Genomic DNA, 14,463 nt, shown 5'->3' on the forward strand with positions numbered 1-14,463 from the left:
TGATAAACACAAAGCAAAACCCTCGCATCCCAAACATTTCAATGGAGAAAACCTAATCGCAGACTCATTCATACGTACAAGAGAAAAGAGATAGTAAGGGACTTGAATGGAAAATCTGAAGAAGAAGAAGTGGCGGTGGTGGCTGCGGTTAGAGGCAGGAAAATCGGTGATATTTTTTCCCCCCACCGTTGGTGTTGATGCTCGTCGAAAACCAGCATTGTCGTCGATATTTTGCCGGAATCGACAATTTTTTCTTTACTGGTATTGACGATGGTTGTTGAAGAACCATCGTCGATACTATCACAAAAGATAAATATTAACAATCATTTCTTTAAAAATTATTGTCTTTTAAACGATCCATACTATATAAAAGAAACTTTTACTTTTCACAAAACATTTAATGAAAAAATTCTCTTTTCTTTAAATATGAGCTTAACAAAAAATAAAATCATATTTTTAAATAAGTTGCACAAGGGAAAGAATTTCAATGGTTATAAGTGTCGACAAATATAATTTACCATCCAATCCATCATGTATTTTGAGAAGTTTTGGTCGTTTCTTTTATATATTAATCTTGGGCATCCTTCTGATATTCATTGTATGTTTTAATCTCAAATGCTTTCATAATTGAACTCGAGAATAATGTTTTTTTTTATTAAATTTTATTTCAGGGTAACTACTCAAGAATTATGTTTGAAGCCAGCATGGATGGGATGGAACATCAAAGCGTAGTACAAAACCCAACATATTCAATTAAAAGCCAAACATATATATACTTCAATTTCACACCATGAAAATAAATAAAAACTTTACAAGGACATAGAAACTCATCCATCATCTATGGCTACCATGTCCAACCAAAAAGGATGGGGTCTAACCATCCACTACTCACAGAAACATGCTCCTATTTTTTCCCTGCCCAAACAAAAGAAACGTAGCTCAGTGCACTAACTTCTGCTCATCTATGGATCATATTAACCACGGGTTAATTGGTTCGGCTACACTTTCATTGTCAAAACTATTCCTACTGACCAATCTTTCAAACATTTGCCAATTTTTAGGTGACCCCTACATTTTGTACTTCTGGACGTGTATTATCAGTCTGTCATTTGTTTAATGTTTCTTAAATACTACTTTTTTTTTTTTTTTAATATTAAGGTGGAAGAATTTGAATTCAATTTTTTTATTATTATTTTTTTTAAAGGAAGCAAAAACTATTACCACTGGATTGTCTCCCAAAACAAAATACTTTAATTAAGTTTTGATCAAATTAATTAGTTTTGATTGAAAAAGGGCTCAAATAAGGCGTACGTGGTTTAAGATGAATGAAGATGACATCCCATTTAAAAATGTTCAGTTTTACTTATTAGTTGCATGGGTTTTAGTTATTTTGGAATTTTCAGAAAATAATATCAACAACAATAATAATGGTCAAATGATGAAATCCCATTTGTTTAATGCTTTGAGACTGTTAGCATTAGACTTCCTCTCAGAGATTCAGATGTATAGGTTAGGTTATAATACTTCTAATTTAATCCCTACAAATCTCTACGATGTTGGATTTTTTTTATTTTTATTTTTATTTTTATTTTTTGTAATTTCTTAGTTATTTTTGCTCTTTAACAATACAAAAATAATAATGCTGAAAAACTAAAATACACCCATTACTTTACATGGGAAGCTGCATAATTTGTCGTTTGTATTATTCTTGGGATCTTAAAGTCTCAATAACACTCACAATTCGCAAAGTGTCTTTATTCTCTGTATCCGTTTTGGCAAAAAATAATAATAATAAATACAAAAAAAAAAAAAAAGAAAAAAAAATGTATTACTCTCTGTATTCCGTCTTCCGTGGAGTCAATTACATAGATATCATACTTTTTTCACTTTGCAAATTTGACATCCGGGTTTCTAATGGATTTGAGCCACATATCCGCCATTACACGAGAAGAGATACTCCACAATAGATCTTGCCCTTTTGAAGGAACATGTTTTGGTTTCTTCCCTGTCTTCACCAAACCGTATTCAACCAGCCATTGCATTGCTGTCAGTCTCTGCTTCTCACTATCCCATGCATTCCTTTTTCCTTTTGTCCTCACCTTCAATCCCCCAACATGCAAGCTTGCCATTTTGAATCTCTTTTCCTCTTCACATTTATCTTCTTCCTTCTTCTCATCAGCAAGCTTTGCAAATATGAGTGCTATCATTGGTCCTCCAACTGCCTCATACCTTCTCAGTGGATCCCTCAGCTGGATACCCACTGCCATTGTTATAGTCTCTGGTGGATTATTCCCTTCTGCTTCATTTTCTGAACTTGTCAAGCTGTATTTTTTAATCCATTCCTCCAATGAAACAGAGGAAGATAGTGGGTGAGTGTAATCCTTTCCTCCCCTGTTGATATTCAGGGGTGACACATCAAATGGTGCTTCTTCCTCTGCTATTTCAGCTTGGATTTTCAGAGCTTCAATTGCCATGGACTCTATTTTCTGCATTGAGAATGCCAGAATCTCCTCTGCTGTTAATGGGTTTTCATTGATGTTCCAAATCCCTGTTGAGATCCTGTCTTTCCTTCCTGCACTCATCGCGTTCGCCATGTTTTTCACTGCGGCAATTATTCGAGCAGCACTCGAGCTTGCACCTTCTTTGTTTCTCCCTTGTATGATTGCAGAAGCAATGCCTTCAAAAGCTACCTGCTCAGCTGTTTTACCCATGAGTTCATCCATGGACATGAAAGACAAAATTTTTGAGTTCAGTTCATCAAACCCAACAGCTGCCATGTTTTGGAATAGCTCAAACCCACTCATTGACTGCTTTGATAGAAGAACAAATGGTTTTGACAATTGCATTGCCAATTTTGGTGTGTCTTTTCTTGCCACTGGAGTATCCAGAGGATTCATGGAGGCTAAGTATCCACCATCTCTAGTTTGAACTGCACAGCCCAAGTTCTTTCCAAGGTCAGGCAGGTAAACATCAGCTTCAGACTCTTTAGAGTTCTCTGCTCCTTCAAGATTTAGATGAGGAATTTCAACTTGGTTGAACTTATATTCATTGTTTTCTTCTTCCTCAAGCATTCGGATAAACTCTCTGGTAACTGTTTCTTCATCAGCATCTAGTTTCTGTGATCCAATTTCTTCATCTCTATTGGCAGGTTTTTCTACCCCCATCATAGATTCAAGAGCTTTTATCTGCTGAGCAATTGAATCAAGCTCTGTTAATCTTATAAGATGGACCTGATCATGCACAATTTCCTTAACAACTTCACTTGTTATTGACCTTTCTCCAACGGACTTTACCGATTCTGCTCCATCATCTTCTTTTTCTTGATACTCAATTCCTTTATCAACCACATCAAAGTCTGGAAGATCAAGGTCTTCAGCCTTTGGGTCTGGTTCTTTTGGTTGGTCATGAATGTTTGTTGAAGATGACGGCACTGAAGGCTCATCAAGGTTCAAATCATCAATTTCTTGAAGATCCGCTGTGATTCCTGATTGTGAAGGAGTCCAAGCTTCTTTTCTGCTAGACAGTTTAGGACTAGGCACACTAAAAGATGTCTTTGATTGCTTTCGGGCAAACGTAGGTGAGAAAGCTTTTGATTTACCTGATTTCCTTTCTTCAGGCTGACTATAAATTCCAATTCCACCATCTTTTTCCATGATCTGGAAACCCAGTTTCAGAACAAGTTCTCCTCCTTTTGCCTTCCCTGAAAGATTGAAACTCGTATCCCATTGTCGAACTCGTGTACCTTCGCGGCTCTTTTCAATGGATTCCTGAATCAACTGACTCAAATCCACTGAACTCCTTCCAAAATCAAGCTCTCCAGCATCAACAGCAAACAAGTATATCCAGAATGGTCGTGGCTCGAATTTCAGCTGCTGCTTTCCATTGCTTGGACTGCAATACACATGGCAACGAACAAACAAAGTCTCTTCGAAATCAGCAGCACCTTGTGAAACCCTTGAAGGCATTGTTTGAACTGCACCATCTTTTGTTTCCTTCTTCCTTACGCAAACTGAAAGCCGAAGACCATTCATTGAAGATGGTAGTCCTTGTGCAGTGACAACCTCAACAGAGAACAAGCAGCTTAGTTTATGCTTTCCTATATGTGAAAGAGCACGAATTGGCTTCCATTTCCAAATTCCTTTCTTTTCTGCTGAAGTTGGTTTTTCATCCAACTCCTTGAGCTCTGGCTGCTTTGTTGGTATTGCCCTGTCTTGATCCTTCTGCTCGTTTTCGTCGTCAAGCTTCGGACGAGAACGCCATGGAGACAGTGACAAACGTCTCCGAGGCTTGTTGGGTCTAGCATCAATCTTGGCTGTGCCAATCTCATCGTTGGATGAGATTGAAGGGACTGAACTTCGAGGTAGAGCAAGAGAAGCTGTTCTTCGAGTAGCCGAAGTGTGGGATTGGTATAGAGATTGACTGAGTGCTTCAAGTTCTTCCAACAACTGGGCATTGGAATTCCTCCTCTCTGAATTACCACTTTCCATTATTGAAGAGAAAAAGAAAAAGATGGTAAGAAATTGCTACGAACAGGTGGGAAAATAACAATGGAATTACTAGCAGAGTTGGAGATGGATTGAAGGAGATGATAAGGGGTTTCACATGTTACAAAATTTGTGAGGTGGAGAAACTGCCATGAATGGTGGTTGATAATGATAATTGCTGGTCCTTCCAGAGCCAATGAAATTTGTGAAAGATAAGACAAACCTCTCTCTCTGTGTTTCTTCTTGGTGAAAGATACGGAATTGGAAATGAATGGCCAAGTTGGTCCCAGAGAAATAAATGCAAAAGTTCCAGTTACTATATTAAAAAATAATTACAATTTTTTTTTTTATTTCCCTCGAAATTTCCTTCGTTGTTTTCATTGCTGTTGCTCTCTTTTGTACGTGCTAAATACTTGTTCTGCTGAATGCTAATTACCCTCATCTGTAACTGTGTTTTCCTATATTTGGACAAGTTTGATTATGACCAGCCCAAATAAACCCAACAAAATGGAAAATTAACATTGTTCTCTTGGAAACCCAATGGAACTTGTTTTTAAATGCAACGTTCATGTCTAAAGAGACCGGGTAAAAAAAGCTTTTATGTGTCTTCAGAGAGATACAACAGACATTTTTCAATCAATTCTGCTAGTGTTTAATCTGAACCAAATAAAAATAAAAAAATAATCTAGCTTATTTTCTGTTAAATAAAAGAGATGGGTTTTATTGGTTGAAAATTCAATATCTGATTGATCAAGGAGAGTATTGATGGTATGGTCAATAGTGAATGAGAAAATCCTGACCCTAAAATAATAATAATAAAATAGTGCATGGGAAAACAACATCCAAGGGGAGATACCAATGTGCTTATGGCCACACGTTGTTAAGATGTTAGAGTCAAATTAATTACTTTTTATTAACTCCTAATAAATAAGCTTTTTATTTTCCTTCTTTCCTTTCGTGGCAAAATAACTGCCATGGAGCCATCACAAGTGGAACATATGCCACATTTCCGTGCTGCAAAATTGAAAAGCGTGGTTACATTTATTATTATTTAATAATTTTTGACTTTTATTGTTTTAGTAATTAAATTAGAGGAAGCCATATACAATCTTTTTTCTTTTGTTTTTTTTTTTGTTTTTTTTTTTTTTGTTTTTTTGGGGATCAAAGGAAGACATATACTTTGATTCTGTATTTCGAATGACTTTTTTTTTTTTCCTTTTTTTTTCATAATAATAATCACAACGAAATTTCTTGTCATAAACTTGTATAAAAGTCTCTCTTCAGAACATTTTATGAGTTAACTATCAATAAAAGTGTGAGTGGCAAAGCCACTTTTAATCAATAAAAGTGTTTTTTTTATTTTTAATATTAATAAAAGCATTTTTTTTTAAAAAATAAATAAATAAAGGTGTGTCTTGAGAACATTTTATGAGTTATAGTGGGAAAAGCAATGGAGGAGAAATATATAGCTTATAGTTTCTGGAATTCTATCTTATGATATGATGGTGAAATTTTCTCTCCATATATCTCATTATATTCAAAATTAATATTCCACCTGCAAAGAGACGTAAGTCGGGCCTAGATGACTTTGTTTGGTAATCCAAATCATGATTGAGGCAATTTTATTCATAAAGTTGGATTACACAAGCCATTAATTGGACAAACATATACTACTTCAGGTGAAGCTTTTACTTCTCATCATATGGTAAAAGACACTATTAGAATCATATTGATAAATGATGCAATAAATACATCACACAAAATAAACAACGACGTATCGTACGGTGTCGCCTAACGTTCTATCGCTCAATCCATAAGACAACAAGTGACGCAGCATGAAAGTCGCCTATTTTTAGTTTTTAGCGATGCATATTGACTTTTAGCAACGCATTCTATTAATCCACTTATAGCGACATATTATTTAGCGATCTTTTACAACAATGTCGCTAAAAATATATTAGCGACTGTTTCATATAACGTTACTAAATATATTAATCACTTATGAGTCGCCTATTTAGCGACGCATTAATAGAGTTGACTATTTAACGATGCATTAATAGAATCGTCTATTTAGCGACACATTAATAGAGTCGCCTATTTAGCGATGCATCGACACTTTTAGCAACACATTATTTGTTAATGTGTTGCCCCTTCTTTTTTTTTTCAATTTTTTTAAATTTTGTGAAAAGTAATTAAAATTGTGAAAATATAAAAAATATTAAAATACAAAAAAACAAAAACTAGCTTCATCCAAAATATTAGAATATAAAAATTTAAAGACATATTTTTACATAATTTGTAGGCTATTGTATTTTTCATAACAAATCTAATATTAATTAAACTTCCATGAATGCATACTTATTGAGATGGAAGTTGACGTCCTCTTGTTGACGATATTACACCCTCATACTACATATGAAAAAATTTAAAAAGTTATTAACACTTATGCAAAATAAATAAAATATTAATCATTATTAAATTTGTAATTTAGTACATGAAAATTTAAAGAATATTACGATTGTTCTTAAGATTTGACGAGACATATTTTTCCCCTCACAATCATTACAAACATAGTTACTCTCATATTCATCCTCATTATCTTTTTCATCGATACTTGGCAACTATAAGACAAATAGATTGTGAGCCATCGTAGTATCTCTAAGAACATCTTCTTCAACAAAAGTAAGATGTTATGGTGAAGTTAAAACAATAGACATCTTGAATCAAGTTGATCTTCAACATAAAATACTTGTTGAACTTAGCAAAACAATGTCAAGCAATATCACAAAAACAATTTCTACAAAAGCAAGATTAATAAATCCCAACGAACCTAACCTACAATTAAAATGAAAAAAAAAACAACCCACCTCATGTCTCCGCCAACCACAAAGAAAAAAGAAACTCACCTAAACGATGAAGACAAAGATAGAAGAAACCCAGAAAATCACGAGGGCGACACAGAGAAATCCAGCTTCCCAACCGACGACAACGTAGGCAAATGAAAAATGAAATCCGAAATATCTCACTCTTCAAGTCTCTCTTAGATTGCTTCCAAATTTAATATTTATTAGGTAGTGTACTTAATTTAGTTTAAAAAAAAAAAAGGGATTCAAATGAGCGCATAAAAATTTTAAAACGTGCCAAAAATTTTCAAAAAATGGCAAAAACGTGTCTTTTCTCCCAATTGTATTTTTTTTCTTTGATTAATTTTTTATTTTTCATCTAAAAATAAAAACTAAAAATATTTTTTAAAAATGCGAAGCAAAATATCGAAGATTGCTGTTTTATTTTCTATTTTTTAAGTACATCTTTATTCTTTATAAAATTTGCATGTATTTCAAAATTTTTGTTTTTTTTAATTGAGAGAACAGGCGACGCATTCTCTTCAAGAAGGGTCGCCTGTTCTTGAATTTTGGGATCAAGCGACCCATTAAGGTTGAAAAGCGTCGCCTGTTTTATTTTTTTATATTTTTTTTTATAATCTTGAAATAATTTTTTAATTGTTCATCTACAAATATATTCATGTAGCAATTCAATGAACATAAATTTCATTGATCTAAAAATAGAAAATAGTTTTGTCAATGCTCTTCTCAGTTATTCACATATATGTGTATAGATGAGACACAAAATATCTCAAGACCTAATTTGAGATAGGGTACCGAATATAGAATTCTAATTCAACAACCATTTATTGACCAATTTATCTACATAAGTATGTTTAATGAGTTTAACTTTCATGTGTTTGTGGTCAATGATAGTTTACTTGTTTTTAAAAATTGAAAGTCTATTAAATCATTTTTTTTTAAAATAAAAAATAATTTCAGGAACAGGCGATGCAATTCCATTAAAACGCATCCCCTATTCCATTTTTTTTTAATCTTTAATTAGTTTTGTTGATTACTCATCTACAGATTAAAAAAAAAAAAAAGCATATTTGCAAAATTAAAAAATTACTAAAAACAACTTTCAAATTGAAAAAAAAAAAGTTAAAAATTGGTTGGGTGAAATAGTGATGCAGTTGTTGACAAATGTGTCACTTTTTCGTCTATTTAGCGACTCTTTCCTAAAAGATTGCATCACCTAAAACTATATTAACTAGTTTTTATTGTATTATTACAATGAAGTGATTTGGTCTAATGGTGTGGTGACTTCTTGAGAGTGTAGGAGGTCCTGGGTTCAATTCTTGTTATGGCCTTATTTTGATTTTATTTTTTTTTATAGGTTTTTAAATGTTTAAACAAAAAAATTGAAAAAAAAAAAAGGTGATCATTTGTTGAAGAATTCATCTATTTAGCGAGCATTCTTTAAATAATGCGTCGCCTAACACTATATTACCTAGTTTTTATTGTATTAGTACATGCAAGTCATTTAGCCTGGTGGTGTGGTGATTTCTTGAGAGTGTAGGAGGTCCTGGGTTTAATTTTTGTCATGGCCTTATTTTGATTTTATTTTTTTATAGGTTTCTAAATGTTTAAACAAAAAAATTGCAAAAAAAAAAAATAATACGTCGCATAACACTATATTAGATAGTTTTTGTTTTACTATTACATCCAAGTCATTTGGCCTAGTGGTGTGGTGATTTTTTGAGTGTGTAGGAGGTCTTGAGTTCAATTCTTGTCATGGCTTTATTTTGATTTTATTTTTTTTATGGGTTTCTAAATGTTTAAACAAAAAAATTGAAAAAAAAATAAAAAAAAGGCAATGCATTTGTTGAAGAATATGTCACCTTTTCATCTATTTGGTGATGCATTCTTTAAATCATGCATCGTGTAACACTATATTAACTAGTTTTTGTTGTATTAGTACATACAAATCAGATTTCTTGAGAGTATAGGAGGTCCTGGGTTCAATTCTTGTCATGGTCCTATTTTGATTACTTTTTTATGGGTTTCTAAATGTTTAAACAAAAAAATTAAAAAAAAAAAAGAAAAGGCGATGCGTCGCGTAACATTATATTAATAGTTTTTGTTGTATTAGTACATACAAGTTAGATTTTTTGAGAGTGTAGGAGATCTTGGGTTCAATTCTTGTCATGGCCCTATTTCGATTTTTTTTTTATGGGTTTCTAAATGTTTAAACAAAAAAAATTGAAAAAAAAAAAGAAAAGGCGATGTATTTGTTGAAGAATAGTGTGTCGCTTGTTAACTATATATAAAAAAAAAAATGCTCAGTTTTGGAGCTATAATATTTTTATTAGTTATTTGTTGTTGAAATAAAATTAGATTTATTAAAAGAACTAAAAAAAAAAAGGTGAGGCAACGCAAATTCTAAATAGTGCACCATCTGTTAACTATATAAAAAGAAAAAAAAAAAACTTAAAAAGAGAACATGCGACGCACAATCTAAATAGTGCGTCGCCTGTTAACTATATAAAAAAAAAAAAAAAAACTCAGTTTTGGTGCTCTAATATTTTTACTAGTTATTTGTTGTTGAAATAAAATTAGATTGATTAAAAGAACTAAAAAAAAAATGTGAGGAGAGAACAGGCGATGCACAATCTAAATAGTGCATTGCCTGTTAACTATATATAAAAAAAAAAAAAAAAACTCAGTTTTGGCGCTCTAATATTTTTACTGGTTATTTGTTGTTGAAATAAAATTAGATTTATTAAAATAACTAAAAAAAAAAAGATGAGAAGAAAACAGGTGACGCACAATCTAAATAATGCATCGTCTGTTAACTATATATAAAATAAAAAATAAAAAACAACTCAGTTTTGGCGCACTAATATTTTTACTGGTTATTTATTATTGAAATAAAATTAGATTGATTAAAAGATCTAAAAAAAAAAAAAAAGTGAAGAGAGAACAGATGCACAGCGACGCACAATCTAAATAGTGTATCGCCTGTTAACTATATTAAAAAAATTCAGTTTTGGCGCTTTAATATTTTTACTAGTTATTTGTTGTTGAAATAAAATTAGATTTATTAAAAGAACTTTAAAAAAAAAAATGAGAAGAGAACAGGTGACGCACAATCTAAATAATGCATCGCCTGTTAACTATATATAAAAATAAAATATAAAAAAACAACTTAGTTTTGGCGCACTAATATTTTTACTGGTTATTTATTATTGAAATAAAATTAGATTGATTAAAAGATTTTAAAAAAAAAAGTAGAGAGAGAACAGACGCACCAATTTTATTGGTGCATCGCCTGTTAACTATATATTAAAAAAAAAAAAACAGCTCAGTTTTGGTGCACTAATATTTTTACTGGTTATTATTATTGAAAGAAAATTAGATTGATTCAAAAATCTAAAAGAAAAAGTGAAGAGAGAATAGGCGATGCACAATAAAATTGTGCGTCACCTGTTACACATATAACCAAAAAAAAAAAAAAACCAGCTCAGTTATGTTGTTCTAATATTTTTATAGGTTATATGTTGTCGAATTAAAAATAGATTAATAAAAGAACTAAAAAAAAACAGAGAGGAGAGAACAGGCGACGCACAATCTATATAGTTCGTCACCTGTTAACTATATATATATAAAAAAAAAAAAACTCGTTTTTGTCGATCTAATATTTTTATTGGTTATTTATTGTTGAAATAAAATTAGATTGTTTAAAAAAATAAAAAAAAAATTAGAAAGTAAAGGGAAGAGAACAAGCGACGCACAATCTAATTAGTGTGTCGCCTGTAACATATATAATAAAAAATAAATAAAAAAACAGTTCGGTTATGTTTCTCTAATATTTTTACTATTTATTTGTTGTTAAAATAAAATTAGATTGATTAAAAGAAGTAAAAGTAAAAAATAAAAAATGTAGGGATGAACAGGTGACGCACAATCTAAATAGTACATCTCCTGTTAATTATATATTAAAAAAAAAACCTCAGTTTTGTTACTCTAATATTTTTACTGGTTATTTATTGTTGAAATAAAATAAGATTGTTTAAAAGAATTTAAAAAAAAAATTAAAAAGTAAGGGGAAGATAACAGGCGATGCACAATCTAAATAGTGCGTCGCCTGTTACCTCTATTAAAAAAAAACAAAAAAACCAGTTCAGTTATGTTGCTCTAATATTTTTACTGGTTATTTGTAGTTGAAATAAAAGAATATTATTTAAGACATTTGCAAGAATAAGCTATACAAGAAAAATTATATAATTGAACAACAACATTGTATAATTAAATTTTATTATTATGTAAAAATAGATTAGTGGTTGGTATTCATTTTTCATGAGTAGCATTTAAACATACAATACAATTCAGATAAAATATACACGCAGTATTAATGGCGACTCTGGTCAGCCCCATATTCGGTGACACTTAATGGATGTGTCGTGTGTTTTTTGTTTTAAGCGACCTTTTGAGATCGACAGTTTTTGGATACATTGTATATTTATAGACTTTTTACTGAAACATTAACCTCAGAGTCGCGGTTTTGTTTTTTTAGACACGTTAATTTCATAGCGAAGCTAAATGAGTATCGCTAGATATCAAGTTTTGCATAGTGAGAGTGGTCCATACTAATTATACATGATGAATCTCCATTGTCCACCCAAATTCATCTACTATATCAATAACCGAGAAGATGGCACGTGTGGCACCTTTTTGGTCCGCAACTGGGGATAATTTAGACCACCAATATATTAACATGCTACTTAGTAATGTCGTAGTAATTTAATGTTACAATGTATATATAGAACTTTTAATTTGTAAAACTAATGATGGAAGCTTGTCGATATGGTTTATATATGTATAATAAATGTAAATGGGACATTGTATTAATGGTATATAAGAGTTTCAGTGATTGTGGAAAAGCTTCTATTCATGAACTAAGCAAAAACCAATAGAAGTACAAGGCTACATACATTGGATACAACAAATAAGTTTTAGAGCTAAAATACATAACTAATCTACATCTATATAGAGCAGCTGATCCAAATATTCTATACAGTATCTTGATAAGTGCATTACATATGTAACAATCTATCTCTTATGCCCTCTAAAAAGAAATGGTCGAGAAAGAACATTAATTTCGCTGCGACTGGGAAGCGTTGGGTATTTTTTTGCATCTCCCATTTTTGTTCTTTCCAATATATCAAGCATATTTTTTTGTTGAGAAAGAAGTGGTCCATTCGAAGTGGACAAAACTTCCACACCAAGAAAGTAATTGAGATTTCCAAGTTCCTTCAAAGAAAATTGGTGAGACAATGCTTGAACAAAGGCTTCGACGAACAAGTGATTTTTTCCTGTTAGTATAATGCTGTCTACATAAACCAGCATGTAAAGAATGATACCGTTGATCTTGTAGTAGAAGAAAGAGGCATCGGAGTATATTTTAAAAGCCATAGTGAAGCAAAAAAATCTTTTAAATCTGTGTACCAAGCACGTGGTGTCTGCTTAAGGCCGTAAATGGCTTTCTTTAGAACTCATGACACTTCCTCAATCAATTTGCCATTTAAGAATGCATTATTCACATCTAATTGTTGAATCCGCTAATTGTGTGCAACTGTAAGGCTTAGTATGATCCAAATAGTTGCTGTTTAATCACCGGGCTGAAAGTTTATGAGTAATCAACTTCAGGCCTTTGACCATCAGTCTAGCTTTATAGCATTGAATAGAACCATTTAGGTTTTGTTATATACAAAAGACTCATTTACTGCCAACTACATTCTGATGTGGTAAGGGAGGAATAAGGTGCCATTATTCAAGAGAGCTTGAAATTCATTAGTCATCGCTTCATACCAATGCTTATTGGTAAGTGTTTGCTTAACAGACCCTGGTCCAGTATCAATATCGGGCTGGTTTTAATTGCCATATAGAATGAATTTTTTGGTTTGAAAATATTATTTAGAGAATGAGTTCACACGGAGTGTACTTGTTGAGTAAAAGATGGAATATTTTAGACAGGTTGTTGCAAGGACATGATGACGGGTCCATGTGCTGCTTTTGGAATCACACAGACTAGAGTGTTAGATGGCCATTGTCACGTGAGAGAAAGATAAGTAGGAGTTTGACGAGATGAAGCAGGGGGAGACACGACTTAGAGTGGAAGGTGAGATAAAAGATTTATTGTGATTGGAATTCTGTTGGGTAGTAAGAGGATGGAATGGAATTAATCCATAATAAAATGTAGAACCCAAAGACGATAGAGTGGTTGATTGAGTTAGGATTCCACTTTATCAAAAAAATTTGTTTTAAACGGAAATATTGATCAAATAAACTTAACGTGTCTTGAGATACACATTGTTTTGGTTACTAAATCCGAACAACGATATCCACTATAAAAAGGAAGATATATCCTAGAAAGACACATGGTTTTTAAGGACACTCTAGCTAAAGCTAAAGAAAATTATATGATTTAATTCAAGAATAATAAAGACAACCAATTTTCTTAAAAAAGAAAAAAAGAAAAAATTATAATTGGGAGATTTATTAAATGAAATTTGAAACAAAAATTTATTTTGAAAAGTTGTAACTAATCTATTTAAAAGTAACACAGCTGTAGTACATGCATGGTTAAAAAGAGCAAGAATAGTTTTTTTCTTAATATGCTGATGATGTTGTTTAGCATACCCAATTTGTTTTGGTGTAGGAGGAACGGTAAAAAATGACTCATGCCATGTATGACAATCTGCACCTTTAGAATGGCCTAATGGTATTTTTGTAAATATTTGAAGGTCGGGATCTTCGATTTCGGGCCATGGGAATCTCTTAAGAATGTCACTAGGATGGTGCATGTCGAATGGCAGGCCAAGATATGAAGGTTTGCTAGAGAAAATCCCATTATGATTCCTTGCACAAAGTGGTATCTATTGCTGCCAGAAAGGAAATGGCTCAATAAGCTCTTTAGGGGAGTGGTCCGTGTCTGGCTCTCCACGGCTCCCGGCTCCGGCTTCGAGCTTGGGTTAAGCAAGCCTCCCATAGACGACGGCAAGCCATGGGACAGACATAAAGTGCCATGAAGGTGGGCTTATGTCTCCGAGGGATAGGGAGTACAGAGGATAGTACCGGTAGGCGTTAGGAGC

At 32.3% G+C, this 14,463-nt stretch overlaps 1 protein-coding gene across 1 annotated transcript; it reads right to left on the reverse strand.

The window, feature by feature from the left end:
- Positions 1-1,668: 1,668 nt before the first annotated feature.
- LOC107421036 (protein PLASTID MOVEMENT IMPAIRED 1) lies at positions 1,669-4,816 on the reverse strand. Its single transcript, XM_016030167.4, has one exon. It carries the CDS (start codon positions 4,485-4,487, stop codon positions 1,884-1,886), a length of 2,604 nt encoding a protein of 867 aa, XP_015885653.2. The 5' UTR covers positions 4,488-4,816; the 3' UTR covers positions 1,669-1,883.
- Between the last annotated feature and the right edge of the window lie 9,647 nt (positions 4,817-14,463).

This window comes from Ziziphus jujuba, chromosome 5, assembly GCF_031755915.1.
Source record: "Ziziphus jujuba cultivar Dongzao chromosome 5, ASM3175591v1".
NCBI classification, from domain to species: domain Eukaryota; kingdom Viridiplantae; phylum Streptophyta; class Magnoliopsida; order Rosales; family Rhamnaceae; genus Ziziphus; species Ziziphus jujuba.

Bases quoted from the DNA above. Each gene is read 5' to 3' on its own strand.
- LOC107421036 (XM_016030167.4), bottom strand. From the start codon at position 4,487: ATGGAAAGTGGTAATTCAGAGAGGAGGAATTCCAATGCCCAGTTGTTG.